This window comes from Perognathus longimembris, chromosome 28 (genome assembly GCF_023159225.1).
Source record: "Perognathus longimembris pacificus isolate PPM17 chromosome 28, ASM2315922v1, whole genome shotgun sequence".
In the NCBI taxonomy this organism is placed as follows: domain Eukaryota; kingdom Metazoa; phylum Chordata; class Mammalia; order Rodentia; family Heteromyidae; genus Perognathus; species Perognathus longimembris.
In genome coordinates, this window is record NC_063188.1 from 22,077,152 (window position 1) to 22,091,345 (window position 14,194).

Below are 14,194 nucleotides of genomic sequence, written 5' to 3' on the forward strand. Positions count from 1 at the left end.
TGTTATGTTTACTATTATTTTGTGATTGTAAATCCACCACCATTTGTGCTTGTGTAAATTAATGTGTAAGTAGATGAGGTTCAGGAATGTCACATTCAATATTTTCTGGTTCTGAGAAATTTTTTTTTTGTCAGTGATGGGGCTTGAACTCTGGGCCAGGGCACTGGCTCTGAGCTCTTCAGCTCAAGGCTAGCGCTCTACCACTTGAGCCACAGTGCCACTTCTGATTTTCTGGTGCTTAACTAGAGATAAGAGTCTCATGGACTTTCCTGCTCAGGCTGGCTTTGAACTGTGATCCTCAGGTCCTCAGATCTCAGCCTCCTAGGATCACCAATGTGAGCCACTGGCGCTGGCTGGTTGTGAGAATTTAACTCTAGGCTTTGCCCATGGAGGCAAGCACTCACTGAGCTCCCTCCTGAGTCATGCTCAATATTTTCAACAGCTTTACTAGAGTAAATTTGCATTCCATAAAATTTACTTCAGTAAGTGGTGATATTAGCATAGTATCTATGATCAAGTTTTGGAGCATTTTTGTCACTCTAAGATGTTCTTTTGTGCTTATGTGCAGTAGACCCTGACAGGCCTAGGAAAGAGTAAGGCAAGTGAGACATTTTGCTTCACACACAAAATTTGTAGGTATGTGACAATCTCCTTAATCAAGATAAATAAGATTTTGTGCAACATTTAAAAAAACAAAATGAGCAAGGGTGCCAGTGGTTCATGCCTGTGATTCTAGTTATTCAGGAGGCTGAGATCTGGAGATTGTGGCTCAAAGCCAGCCTGGGCAGAAAAGTCCATGAGACTCTTATCTCCAATTAATCACCCCCCCCCAAAAAAAACCCAAACCAAAACTTAGGGACAGCACCTAGGCCCTAAGTTCAAGCCTCAGGACTGGCACCAAACTAAATAAAAATGAATATGAAAAAGTCTATGATGAGAAAAACACCAAAATTTAAAATAAATCACATATCTGATCCCTGTCCCCTTACATGCTCTACTTGCCCTCACTTGCTTTACCCAACTCCTGGCCTTACTATCCCCCTTTTCTCTTCATACTTGGACTCTCCATATGGATTGTCTATTCTAGACAAATAGAATAAAACCAAAGAGGATATTAAAGAAACAGGATTATTATTTTTGTGTTCAATGAGTACTCTGTTCAATTCAATATCATATCTACTTCATCCTATGTTATATTTTTTTGATAATTTATATAGCTTTAGCTAGGAAATTTGGATGACATAGTTCAATGGATAGTTCTAGGCAGTCTAAGAGAAAAATTAGAGAAGACTCCAGAAGGGGAATGTAGGGAGATTTGAAAGAACTCTATCTCCCTTCACAATTCATCTAGGTTCAAATCATGGACAAATGAACAACTGTTTAGCTTAGTTAATGAAGAAACCATGTCTGATCTGTTCAAGATTTCATATTCGCTTTCTCTGAATACTATTAGTATTAGCTGACAATATTGCCATTATCCATAGTTCATGTATTTGCTATAACATATATAAACATACAATACTATATAAATGCATGAAAGACATTCAAAGCAACACCAGTGACACATTCACTTCCTGGGTGTAAATAAACAAGATGGCTTGATGATAATTTGTAATAGAATGGAATGTTAAATGGAAGAAATCTGGAGTTGAGATGGATGAAAACCAGATTCACATGAATGGAGTATGGCCACAAATGCAAGGAGGCACTGTGTTACATGGAAACAAACCTTGGAGAAATATCACATCCTTGTTGCATAAAGGCACCCAAGGAAAACCAAAGACTGTTAAATATTCCAAATTCATTTGGAGGGTCAGGAGGGCTTTGTGGGTCACGAGGTTCTTCATTGTTGTCTTCCAAGTGCCATTCATAAGGGCTGAATCTGCTGACTAGGAAAAGAACTACACTGACTCCGATATAAGCAAAGACAATGCACATCCAGATTTCATAAGCCAAGGGATCCAGAAATGAGAATACGCCTGGTTTTGATTTTTGAGGCTTCTTTATCATGATGGAGATGCCCAGGCTCATAAATGGCTTTGAAAAATCTATAACTTCTTCACGGACCAGTGTTATAGTGAGTGGAGCAACAGCTATATCAGCTCTCTGAAAAAAAGAATGCATATATGATGTTTAGACACAGTATTTCAATCAGTCATTTCTTATATACTTCTGTGGTGGAAATATAAAATCTAAATATACAAGAGAAACAGTGGAATCTATTCAGGTGCCAAGAAGTGATGGATAAAGAAAATATGGTACATACATACCATAGAATATTACTCAGCATACCTCAGCCTATGACTCCTATTTAACTCAAATTTTCTTAATTTTAATACTTTTATGTCTTGTCTATCTCACTTTAATGACAATTTCTATGAAGAAAGCATAACGCCCATACTTTTTTTATTTGCTTCCTTCCCACCAGGTGTTGTGACTCAGGCTCACAGTTTAATTCCTCGGTGTTTGCTATTGTGTGTGATCCTCAAATTATTTTTGGAAAGGATGATTAATAAAATATGCATTCTTATAAGTTAAGAACTTGTTATTTGATTTTTGTATCAATTCTTGCAAGGAAAAATTATAGAGGGCTTTAAATGTTGATTATTGGATATGATATGTAAAAGCATGAATGAATTCTACAGAGGTAATATTAAGGATAAATCAGATATTAAAAAGATTAATTTCTTGACTAAGTTTTTTCCTACTAGCATTTCAGATTGATAAAATAAATTTCAGCAGTGCACTGTATAATTAATTCAAAGGCAGACCATACATCTATAGTATTCCCCTGAGAATAGGCATAATTTTCTGCATTGTTTCTATTGATGTCCACATTTACAAAATATTTTGTAAACCAATTATTGGTTACAGGGGTTACAGATATCCAAGTAAGGTAATGAGCACATTTCTTTTTGAAGAGTGTTATCCCCTCCCTCATCTTCTCCTGCTTCCCTCCACTCCCCATGTCCCTCTTCTCCACGTTGTAAAGTTCATTTCCAATGTAGTATCTGGTGAGTATCACTATTGCATTGGTTCACCCTTTGTCCCAGTGTTTCTGTGCTTCCCCTTTCCTTCTACAAATCAGATAAGCTTATATACAAGTCAAAGGGTACAGAAATCAAAAACAGTGACAACAGGGCATAAACGAAAGGAAATAAGTTCAAACAGTAAATTATAAAAACCTCTTGTTTCCATTTCTTGGAGTTCATTTTCATGTTTCATTTCATATGGTTATGTGCATCTAGCCACTGAACTATTGTGATCCTGTGCTAAGAGTACCACACTGATGTCCACATTTAAAAATTTTACAGTCATAGTGGGTTTTAGGTTGGATCCAGGCCTTAAAATGCACATGTAAAACAGTGTTTGTGGGCTGCGAATGTGGCTTAGTGGTACAGGGCTTGCCTAGCTTGCATGAAGCCCTGGGTTCGATTCCTCAGTACCATATAGACAGAAAAAGCCAGAAGTAGCACTGTATCTCAAGTGGTAGAGTGCTAGCCTTGAGCAAAAGAAGCTCATGCCCCAGGACTGCCAAAAAAAGTGTTTGTGACTAAGGAAAGGTTAAGGATGGTATAGCAGATAGGCAGTGAGAAAACCAATTTTGATTAATTTTTCTAGGTTACATACAGTCATGTCAGGTATGTTTCGACATACTTATGAGAGGATGAGGATGAAGAAATCTGAGAGTATGTTTTCAAATAGATGTTTTATTGCTTTGAATTTTATATCTGATAACTCAAGCCAGTTGAGAAATACTCCTAAATTAAGGGTTGAGTGCTTATTTTGTATGATAGTGTTTTAAGCACATTATACATATTATCTAATTTAGTTCTCCTTGCAACCATGAGGTTCATACAATTATCATCTCTATGTTAGAGATGGAGAAACTGAAGCACTGAGACCCTGGGATTAGATAGAGTAAGGCAGACAAAACGAACAGACATACCTGTGTGGAGGGCAAGCATTCTACATCCTTATATCCTAGTGCAAGCTGCAGAAAGTATATGCTTATTGAGGCCAAACAGCCTACTAACCAAATCTGCTTTGGTGCCTATCACCATCTCAAACTTACCTTTTCTAAACTTGAACTCATTACTTATCATCCCCAAATAGATTCTTCCCTAACTGTGAATATTTATTCCTAATCCTTAACTAGATCTATCACCTCTGTAGATAATCTTGCCTTTTTCTTAATTGACAAGAGGGAATTCATCTGATATGAACTCTTGCAACTCAGTGTCCACTCTCCTCAACATATTGCTACATATTCATCTATTCATTATGTGAATTTCCATCTCATAGAAAGTGACACTCTAAGTTTTTTTTTTTTTTTTTTTTTTTTTTTTTTTTTTTTTTTGTGGATCCATCATGGAGCTTGAACTCGGCCTGGGTGCTGTCCCTGAGCTATTCAGCTCAATGTTAGCAGTGCTAGTCTACCACTTGAGCCATAACGCCACTTCCGTTTTTCTGGTGGTTCGTTGGAGATAAGAGGCTCTCAGACTTACCTGCTTGGCTGGGTTTGAACCATGATTCTCAGATCTCAGCCTCCTGGGTAGCTAGGATTTACAGGCGTGAGCCACCAGCACCTGGCTTCTAAGTCATTTTTTTTTTTAAATCCAGTATTCCGTGGGTCCTATAATCTTTCTTCTTAAGGCTCAGATTCCACATAGTATCTTATTTATTTTTTTATTTCTCAATGACTCTGTCTCAGTGGGTCTCAAAATATGGTCCCTAGACTACCTGAGAAAAGCACCTGGAACTTGTTAGAAATACTAATTCTCAGGCTACAGACTAAAAGAAATGAGAAACTCTGGGGAGTGGGATTCAAGTGGCCTTCCATAGTTATAATGCTAGCTAAAATTTTAAAAACTGATTTACACACTTAAAATTATACTCAGCTATTTAGGTTTACTAATAAACAAAATCCATCCTTCCATGTCTTGATCCTTCTACCCTACTAACCACATTAAATTTCTATCGTCACCAATGTTCTTGAAATTATACCTTTATTATCTTTGAAGTTCAACACCACTTTCTCCTTATAACCTAGACTTCCTGCCCTGTCAATTTGCTAAAATTATTTATTGACCTACCGAATTAAAAGATACTCCCACAGACATTAACTGATCATGCACACCAGTAGCCTTTTGTACTATAAATTCTTTCCTTTGTTCTGTGATACTAAAGACTATAGGTTTTTGTACTTCTATGAATATTCCTTCTCTGGATTGCTTAGTTATACCCTCTCAACCCAGGTGTGTTTTGTACCCTCACAGTCTATTCATGGTGCAAGGCTTAGTACATAATTAATGGAAATTTGTTGAAAAAGAAAATTCATTTAAAGTACTGCTCTTCATTTTCTCCCCTATATGTCATCTCCCCTCTTCATTTTCTCCCCTATATAATCTATAGCTTCAGTCCTCATCTCATTGCAGCTGACATAGGAGTTTCCATTCCCACATTGATGACTAGATGGGAGCCAAGGACAAAATTTACTTGTTTTATCTTTTTGCCTGGGGTTAAACTTGCTCATAGGGAATGAAGACTGCTGAGGAGAATGGAATTGGCCAGGAAGGTAGTGGTTTTTTGTTAGTAGAATCTGAATTAGATTCTTACCATGCCGAGAGAATTCATAGGTAAAGCTACATTTTCCTTGTCAACATGTTTCTGTCTTCCAGCCAGAGCATATACATACACTTCTACTATCATTTCCCATTTGAATTTACTTTATTTCGCAAGTTTTTGAATCTTGTAAGTCTAAAAGATAGTTCTAGGAGAAATTAACTTTATTTTTTTGTATGGAAGGAAGAAGTAATAAGGGCAAAAAAATCAATTTGAACTGAATTTAAGGGAATTTTTAAGTAGGCACAGTAAAAAGTTTGAGATCTCAATCCATTTTAAAGGAAAGGAAAACTTCAGTAACAAACACCCACCACATGGTAAGCATCACTAAATACTAAGAAGAGGGTGCTAGACAGACAAGCATGACTTTTCATTGTCTGGTTCCTGGGAACATTCGGCAAAAGAATAGAGTCCCAGAGGAGGTCATTTCTAGTTTATAAAGTGCTTTTGAAATCACAAAAGGAACAAGAAGAATCTGCTCCTCTCAAGCAAGTCCCTTAGCCTGGCATTCTACCTTTTTTCAAATTGCTTCTGAGGAGCTTTTTCGAAGAAGGTAGAACATGTTTATTTTGGGATAGCGCTCTCCCAGTGGAGAATGGTATTAAATCTATGCTCACTTAAGCCTCGTTGATGTAGTGTTGGCTCCAAAATGAGAATTCCCCATACCCGCCAGACCCTTAATAAAGATCTGTGAATGGAAAAAGTCAAAGGAATAGTAACAAGCAGGTAGAAGAAGACTGAAACAATGGAAGGGACAGGAGCTATTGATGGAGCATCAAGGATAATCAGCTGAATAGGAGACATAGCAAATCCTCCCATTTTTGGTATGCTGTAGAACTGGCTCATCAGTTCAGGCAGCCTTGCTCTACATTGCCACTGCCACCCTTTCTTATAAAACACAGGTGTGATGGTTGGTTATTTCAGAGCTTCAGACTTGATTGCCATAATGTATGTGGAACAGTCAACTTGATTATTAAAGGACATGGTGAGAAGCACAAAACTAACAAGGGTCCAAAAATATCCATTTAACTCTCCTGGGACTACCATAGCATGCAAATGAGGGAGGTCACTTTCAAGCAAATTAAAAACTTAGAAGGCTAACACTAATGAAAAGCTGAAAAAAAAAAGGCAACTCCCCAAGTGAAACTCCTTTCTTGATCTTTGCTCTTAATGGAAGCTGGCTGTCGCTGGGAGTGACTGAAAAGAATTGTAGTTAGGTTTAAGGAGTAGATAAAACAGAGATACTAGTCAAGTACCTATTTTGTGGCATCCTGAACTATTCTAATAGCCTCTGTTTGTCTTGGCAACAGCAGTAGGCAAGTCATTTTTAGAAACATAGGTGAATAGGTGGTATGAGGGTACTTCAGGTGGCAGATAAAAACCCGTGATTGATAAAAACTCAGGGTAAGAGTTTGCTAGTGCTTTTGCTTGCATCTTTATTACTTAAAGGATTTTAATCAAACAACTTAAGAATAGCTGTGTGAGCTCAGTAAACACAATAAATTTGATTTGATTATTTTTTAACATACAAGTGGTACACCCAGAACAACTATAGTATTGAAGGGGAATTAGCTTGAAGGGATTTCTAATCCTTTTTCATAGGTGGGTTGCCAAAGATGAGAATTTCATAAAGCCTAAAAACATACAAATGGAGGTGATACACTTAAGAACTGACAGGTTTTAGCAGAGATGGCATTTTGTAATTAAAATTTTTTGTTTTTGAGATTGAAGGCCTGCTATATCTGAAAGTATTTTCAGGTAAAATTTGTAACCCATATAGAGGGTATGCATGAACAGGAGTTCATCAGCCACCATTTTAAAGTTCCTTGTAAATGCAAGAGAAAAGGCAGAGAGGGAGGAAAGGAAAATGTATTGACATGTATTGCACGGGGTGTGATATGCTGTCCAAGAGAAGAAGCAGGTCTCAATTGATACCTTTTCCCTCCATCTACCACAAAGCCTCAGCAGCCATTGGCACACATTTCCTTTGGAAAGTTGAAATGTATTGGAAAAGAGTTGGGGAAGAATCTAGACAATAGATTCGAATATAATTGCTGTGTGTTGGCTTGATTGACTGTACTCTGTGTGTTATGTACCATGTGTGATTAAGACCTGGAGAAATGAATGAGGCCTATTTAAATCTGTGCAATAACAAGCAGTGTCCCAATGGGATCATCTCATTTCTTTATTCAGAACAGATGTCCCAGTCTGAATCTACTGATATGGGCTCCTTGTCCTTGGGGAGTTGAGAGAGGTAAAGTCAAAGGGAAGATGAAGGATTGTCCCTGGAGCTGGAAGAAGGTCTCTCGAGACTAAATTTGGTTGAAAACATTTCCCTATCCTTTTTGCTCAGAATGGTAGAGTTCCATGCAGAATTAATGCTCTTTCCTGAAGTTTATATACATCATTTGATGGAGAGGGGAACTTTTATCAAACCATCAGCCCTTTCTGCCTAAACTCAGTGTAATCACCTGAGGAAGAGAAGAGAATATATGGCATCTGTTATCAGACCCTTGCTTGTCTGTCTTTTAGCTGGAAGGATAGATTGACTTTCTGCCTTTCTTAATGGAAAATAAGTCTATCTTAGGATAGTGACAACCAAGAGATAATTTCTTGTGGGCAGAGAAATGTCAGTGAAAATACTATCTGTAGAGTTTCCCTGGATTTTGAAGGAATCTCACATGCCCAGTAATATGACCAGGAATCAAGCATACCTCAACACCATTTCCATCTCCCAAGCTATCTGCTCTTTTCTAAGTCAGAGGAACCAGTATGGATAGCAGCTTTCTCAAAATAACCATGTCTTCTTTACTCTGAGTTGTATGTCCTAAGAACATAAAGAATTTGGCAGGTTCTTATTGAGAGGCCACCTTATTCTTAATTTAGGCTTCAATATCCTTAAAGAACTTTTTCTGACCCTTTTTCTGTTAACTATCCTACTGATAACCCATCAATGTTTATGTTCTCATATATTTCAAGGGAATATTGTAAATGTATCCTACATTATCCTGAAGGTGAAAGAGAAGTAGAACGAGTATCTTGAGTAGAAAAGTTTATAATCCAACTAGATTGTAAGCTCCCTGAAGCCAGGCAGGGATACCATATGTGACTAGCTAGCTGCGAATTTTAGTGAACTGAACCAGTATGACCATTGGATAGATCACTAGAGTCATAAAACCTGAGTTGCCAAGTTATATGGTTCTGTGACCTTGTCAATTCCTCCTCTCATTTCTGTCATGTCTGTCCTCTATTGGGATTTAGTTTTCTTTTACCTAATGAGCATTTCTGGTGGACAGACTCAACTGGTTCTCATAGTCCTCTGTACCATGAATTAAAATTTAGGCTGAAGGACATTTAAGAGCCGTGGTAGTACCAAAGTGCTTTTTAAACACCCTCTTAAAACAACTCATTTAGGGGGCCATAAAAACTTGTGGTTTGTAAGCCAATGAAGCTAGACCAATTACTATATAGCAAAGTTGTAGACATCTAGCTCAAAATCAAAGCTGCTGAAAGCAGGTAGACAGTTTAAAGTCCATAACGTTCGGCGTGGCTTACATAATGGGGCACATTGTGTCCTACTGATGTTTTGTCTCAAAAATAGCCTTCTTAGAGATACAAGGTGCCCCAACATCAACTTTGATTTGAATTTCTTTAGAGGAAAAAACCATTTAGAAATCATCCGAGCAGAGGCTGATTGGCCTTTTTATTCTTTAACAAATTTAATTCATTTGACTCTTTTGTGACTGTAAGGCAGATACTGAACTCTTCTGCAAAGCTATCTTCATCTCTGCCTTTCTTCATTTTTCCCTGTTCTGATTTGTTTTACATATTAAAAGCATAAGAGAAAATACCCTAAAGATAAAGCAGTGCCTATCTGTTTAGTTTTTTTTTTTATTCACTGCAAGAAATAGTTTCCTGTTCTCCATCTTTTTGCTTATTAAGTACTCTGGGAAATCTTTAGAGGTTTTCTGTCCTTTTCCTTAAGCAACTTGCAAACCCAAAGAGATCAGTTCTGTCAGAAATGCAAGCCTGTGTTTTCATCATTGATAGAGAAGTTGAAAACTTCCCTATGCCAAAAGATTAAAACTTGTACATGAAGATGAAGATACATTTAGCTTATGAGATCATCCCCAACAGAGTTCTTGTTGGAAGCATATGGATGTCTAGTTTTTGTAGCCACAGGTTGCAAAGTGGAAATTGCATTCCATTCCAATGCATTGCTTAGCTGTCATTTCTTGCCAGCATTATTATGTTATAGTGTAGAATGCATCAGGAAAATGTTCTAAGTAAGGAGAGGAAAGAGGACATTTCTTTAAGATAGTTTGATGGCTATTGCAAAGGTAAATGGAGGTAAACAATGGCATATTTCCTTCTTAAAATATATCTTTGCAAAAATGTAGAGATGGGTTCTTAATTACTAAACAAATAAGGGGCTTTATAGTACTCAAACTTCCTCACTAACAAGTAGATGAACTAGAGAGAGCGGTGTATGAAGATGAAATGAATGTAGTACTGAGGACATGTCAGAGGAGAAATAAAACCTAGTAAGAAAGCTAGTTTTCATCTGAATAATGTCAGGAAATCTGCTTTACCCTATACCACTGTGTCTCATATTTTGATCAGTGCTAACACTAATCTATAGAGTGTGAGAAGTTTCTTTTGAGATACTAAGGAGCTCTGGTCATTCAGTTTTGATGGACTTGTAGAACTTATGGAATAACAGATCAAGCACCCTGGGACAGATGAAATTAAACCCATAAATTTCTTGTCATGCTGCTGTTGCCAATCTTCTCGCCAGAATAAATGAGGTACTCAGTGCCTTTTGAATGAACTCCAACTACTTTTCATGATAGGATGGGCCTTAAAAGTTCTATGCCAGTTGAGTGGTAATGGTTTGAAACCATTGAGGATCTGGATTCAAATCATTGTGTTACAGCTAGAGTTAAAATGTTTGTATCTCCCTTCCCATGCTGAAATTGTAATTTGAAAGGTGATGGTGTATGGTCTATGGGAGGTCATTAAGTCATAGAATAGAGTTCTCATGAATGATTAGTGCCCTTATAAAAAAGATCCTAGAGACCTCTTACCCCTTCCACTGTGTAAACACTCAACAAGAAGCTGCCATCTATGAGCCAGAGTAGATCAATATCAGACAATTAAGTCTGCCTTGTTCTTTAAAAAAAATTTTTTTGGCCAGTCCTGGTGCTTGGACTCAGGGCCTGAGCACTGTCCCTGGCTTCTTTTGCTCAAGGCTAGCACTCTATCACTCGAGCCACAGTTCCACTTCCAGCTTTTTCTGTTTATGTGGTGGTGAGGAATCGAACCCAGGGCTTTATGCATGCTAGGCAAGCACTCTACCACTAAGCCACATTCCCAGCCCCTCTGTCATGTTTTGAGTATCCCAGCCTCCACAAATGTGAGGTGATTCTGTTGCGTTATAGAAGCTGAGCCGTGTTCACTACAGGTGCTGTTTTGACTTTGACACATGACTTTAGTTGAGTCTTAATTGTCTCATGAGGTTGCCTCAAAGACATGTTGTGAGGATTAAGGTTTAATGTAAACAGTTTAGTGCAGTATCTAGTAACCAATAAGGGTGTAATACATGGTAGACAATAATACTAGTGAGAACGTTACATGATATTTTTACTGTGAACTTAGTTTAGTTGAGTATTCCCTAGTCATTATTGTGTACCAGATATTAATTCATTAAAACAAAAAGTGAATGTTTACCATATATCATGTAATGTACCAACTGCAGAGAAGAGTTTAAAGCTAAGACCTCTTGGAGCCTGGGTGTTGGGGAGAAAAAGGGCAGGAAAGAGACTTTATCATCATCTTATAAAGGAAGAAGTCTGAGCTGGGTCAAGATGTTTCAGTTTCTCAGCATCTTCAGAAATCATGCCATATGCTTTGCCCCTTGTTCAGCTCTTTCTGTAATTAGAAAATCTCTTTCTTACTGTTGAGTTCACTTGAATCTCATGTGCATCTCAGCCCTGCCCCAGTTCCCAGGACCAACCTTGACCTAAGACAGGAGATGACTGGCTCCAATCCCACAGATGGAGGCTGGGTTTCAAGTTGCCATGCTGCTTGTTTGGCTAGAGGACAGTGTCCCAGTTTTGATACCTGGGGCCCAACCTCATTTTAAGCCTTAGTTCCCTTTTTGTGCCCTTATTTTTAGAAATGAGCTTCTGCCTTTGTGCTTGTTTCCAAAGGCCTGCTCCAAAAAACTTGTTTAGTGGCCCCAGCACTCTGTAATGATTGGAGATCTGTACCATATTTTTCTGATTCCCTTCTGAAGCACCAAGAGTCATTTTCTAGTTGCCAAGTCCAATATATAGCGTGGATAATATCTATTGACCAGCTAGGACTTCTCATCATATTGTACTCCCCAGCCCCCTGATTTCTCTATCTTATCTATTGTCTAATAGGGGTTTATTGTTGGAAGAAATCCTTATCTGTTAGAAATAAGCCTCTGATACCACAAGCAGCATTTGGATGAGTTTTATGGTGACTGCCTCACCTCGTGGTCGGTTCTTACACCCAGTTCTGCTTGGCTTTGTATGCTTCCTTAGGTTAGCTAAAATATGGCATTTCTGATCACAGACCCCAACCACTTAAGACCAAGTAAATGAGAATCTCTGAAACTAATACTATGCCCCTCCCCAAACCCTAAATATCCATATCCTTTTGTAATTGGCCCATGGCCAAACTCTGGATGGAGATTTTCTGTTACTTCCTTTAGGCATTTATTGACCTCCAACTATTTTCCAGACTCTGGGATAGTGAATTGAGTCAGATATGTAACTTGTCCTCAAGAAGTTCATAGTGTAGGTGACTTTGTAAATATGCCATGACAATATAGTTTCAGAAGTGCTGTATCAATGCAAAAAGTACTATAAAGAAATGAAGGGCAAGCTGGGCACTGGTGGCTCATGCCTGTAATCTTAGGTGTTCAGGAGGCTGATATCTGAGGATTGCAGTTCAAAGCCAGTCTGGGCAGGAAAGTCCACGAGACTCTTACTTCCAATTAACCACCAGAAAACCAGAAGTAGCACTGTGGCTCAAAGTGGTAGAGCACTATCCTTGAGCTCAGGAGCTCAGGGAGAGCACCCAGGCCCAGAGTTCAAGCCCTAAAAAAAAGAAGTAAAAAGGGCAGAGGAACCTCACTCAAACTGGAAGTGAGTAAATAGGATTGGGGAACGCTTCCTGAAAGAGACATCCTTTAGCTTCTGGAAGATGAGTACATGACAGTAGATGGTTGAAGAGAGGGGAAAGTACTTCTAGGCGTACTTTAACTGGGAGCTTAGTACCTTCAGGGAGCAATGCATACTTTTCTATAGTTGGAACTTTGGGTGTGAAGGGGAAAGTATACAAGATAAAACTAGAGAAGTAGGCAGATGCTAAAATATGAAGTGCCTTATTTGCTATGCTAAAGAATTTGAGTTTTATCCTGGTTTTGAAAGTGGGAAATTGCAGTAATGTGCAGATTTGATTTGCCAGGGTAAAAATAGAGGCAAAGAAAACCAGTCCAATGACTGCTATATGGTAAAAATCCTTCCTCAGCACAGTGACGATGATGGTGAGGAAGAGTATATCTATATTTGAGTGACTTAGGATTCACAGGACATAGTGAGTGATAGGTAAGATGAAAGCAATGAGTAGAGATGGAGGAGTTGCTTAGGCAACTGTGTGTGGATGTTTTTCTGCCTGAGGTACAGAACATATAAAGAATGGATTTAATAGAGGACAGGCTGTGCTTAATGTTGCTGAGTAAAGTCTCCCAATTCGACTTTCCTTTTAGTAAAATATTCCTGTTATTCAAAGGATGCTTTTGATTATCTGTACAAGATTTCAACTGTAGAAGAACGTGTTATAACTGGATAAATCTTATACTTGGAAATTAAGTCTTCAATCTTAACTTTATAATAGGAAAGCATGCAATGAGTCACAAATAGAACAGAACATACTTACCCCATAGACAAGTTCCCCAACCATTCCATTCCATATTTTAGTCTCTGGATCTCTTGCACCGTATTTCCCATCACCAACAATGGACAATTTGTATTTGATCCTTACATGTTTGGCTATTTCATAGGCTAAATCTACACAATAGCCTTCATAGCGTTCATTTCCTTCCAGTTGCTCATGATTCTTCTTATACATTACATATGGTGATTCCTTGGGGACCAGGGAGAAAAAGGTTATTCCTATATACTTTTCTAAAGGATGGTAAATGTAATGATATTTCCTCCTTTGTGGTTACTGAGGCTTGGTGTATGAAAAGGATCTTTAATTTCTTTTTAACTTACTATAATCAGGCGAACTTGAACAAACTGTATACTGGCCCATATATTTCTTGGAGTCATTAACTGATGTTTTAATGAAGTAAAGAAACATCTACATTCCTTTCCAGAGTTTGGAAGAAGGACTTCTTTCCACTGGTAGTCTTTAGTTTAGTTAAATTAGGTAGTTGTGTCTCCTTTAGTTACAAGAAAGTGAATTGACTTGGATTTCTCATTTACCAGGCAGGAACTACAGCCAGTTGAGGTAATTCATTTTTTTAGACATA

The 14,194-nt window shown here is 38.1% G+C and overlaps 1 protein-coding gene across 3 annotated transcripts in view; it reads right to left on the bottom strand.

Annotated features, from left to right (window-relative positions):
- Gria3 (glutamate ionotropic receptor AMPA type subunit 3) overlaps window positions 1–14,194 on the bottom strand; it is a 291,489-nt gene that overhangs the window by 66,939 nt on the left and 210,356 nt on the right. For all 3 annotated transcript variants that reach the window (XM_048336456.1, XM_048336455.1, XM_048336457.1), the window contains exons 10-11: window positions 13,597–13,803; window positions 1,730–2,106 (exon numbers count right to left, since the gene is read on the bottom strand). In XM_048336456.1, the coding sequence (XP_048192413.1) occupies window positions 1,730–2,106; window positions 13,597–13,803 (584 nt within the window). The remainder of the gene's footprint in view (window positions 1–1,729; window positions 2,107–13,596; window positions 13,804–14,194) is intronic.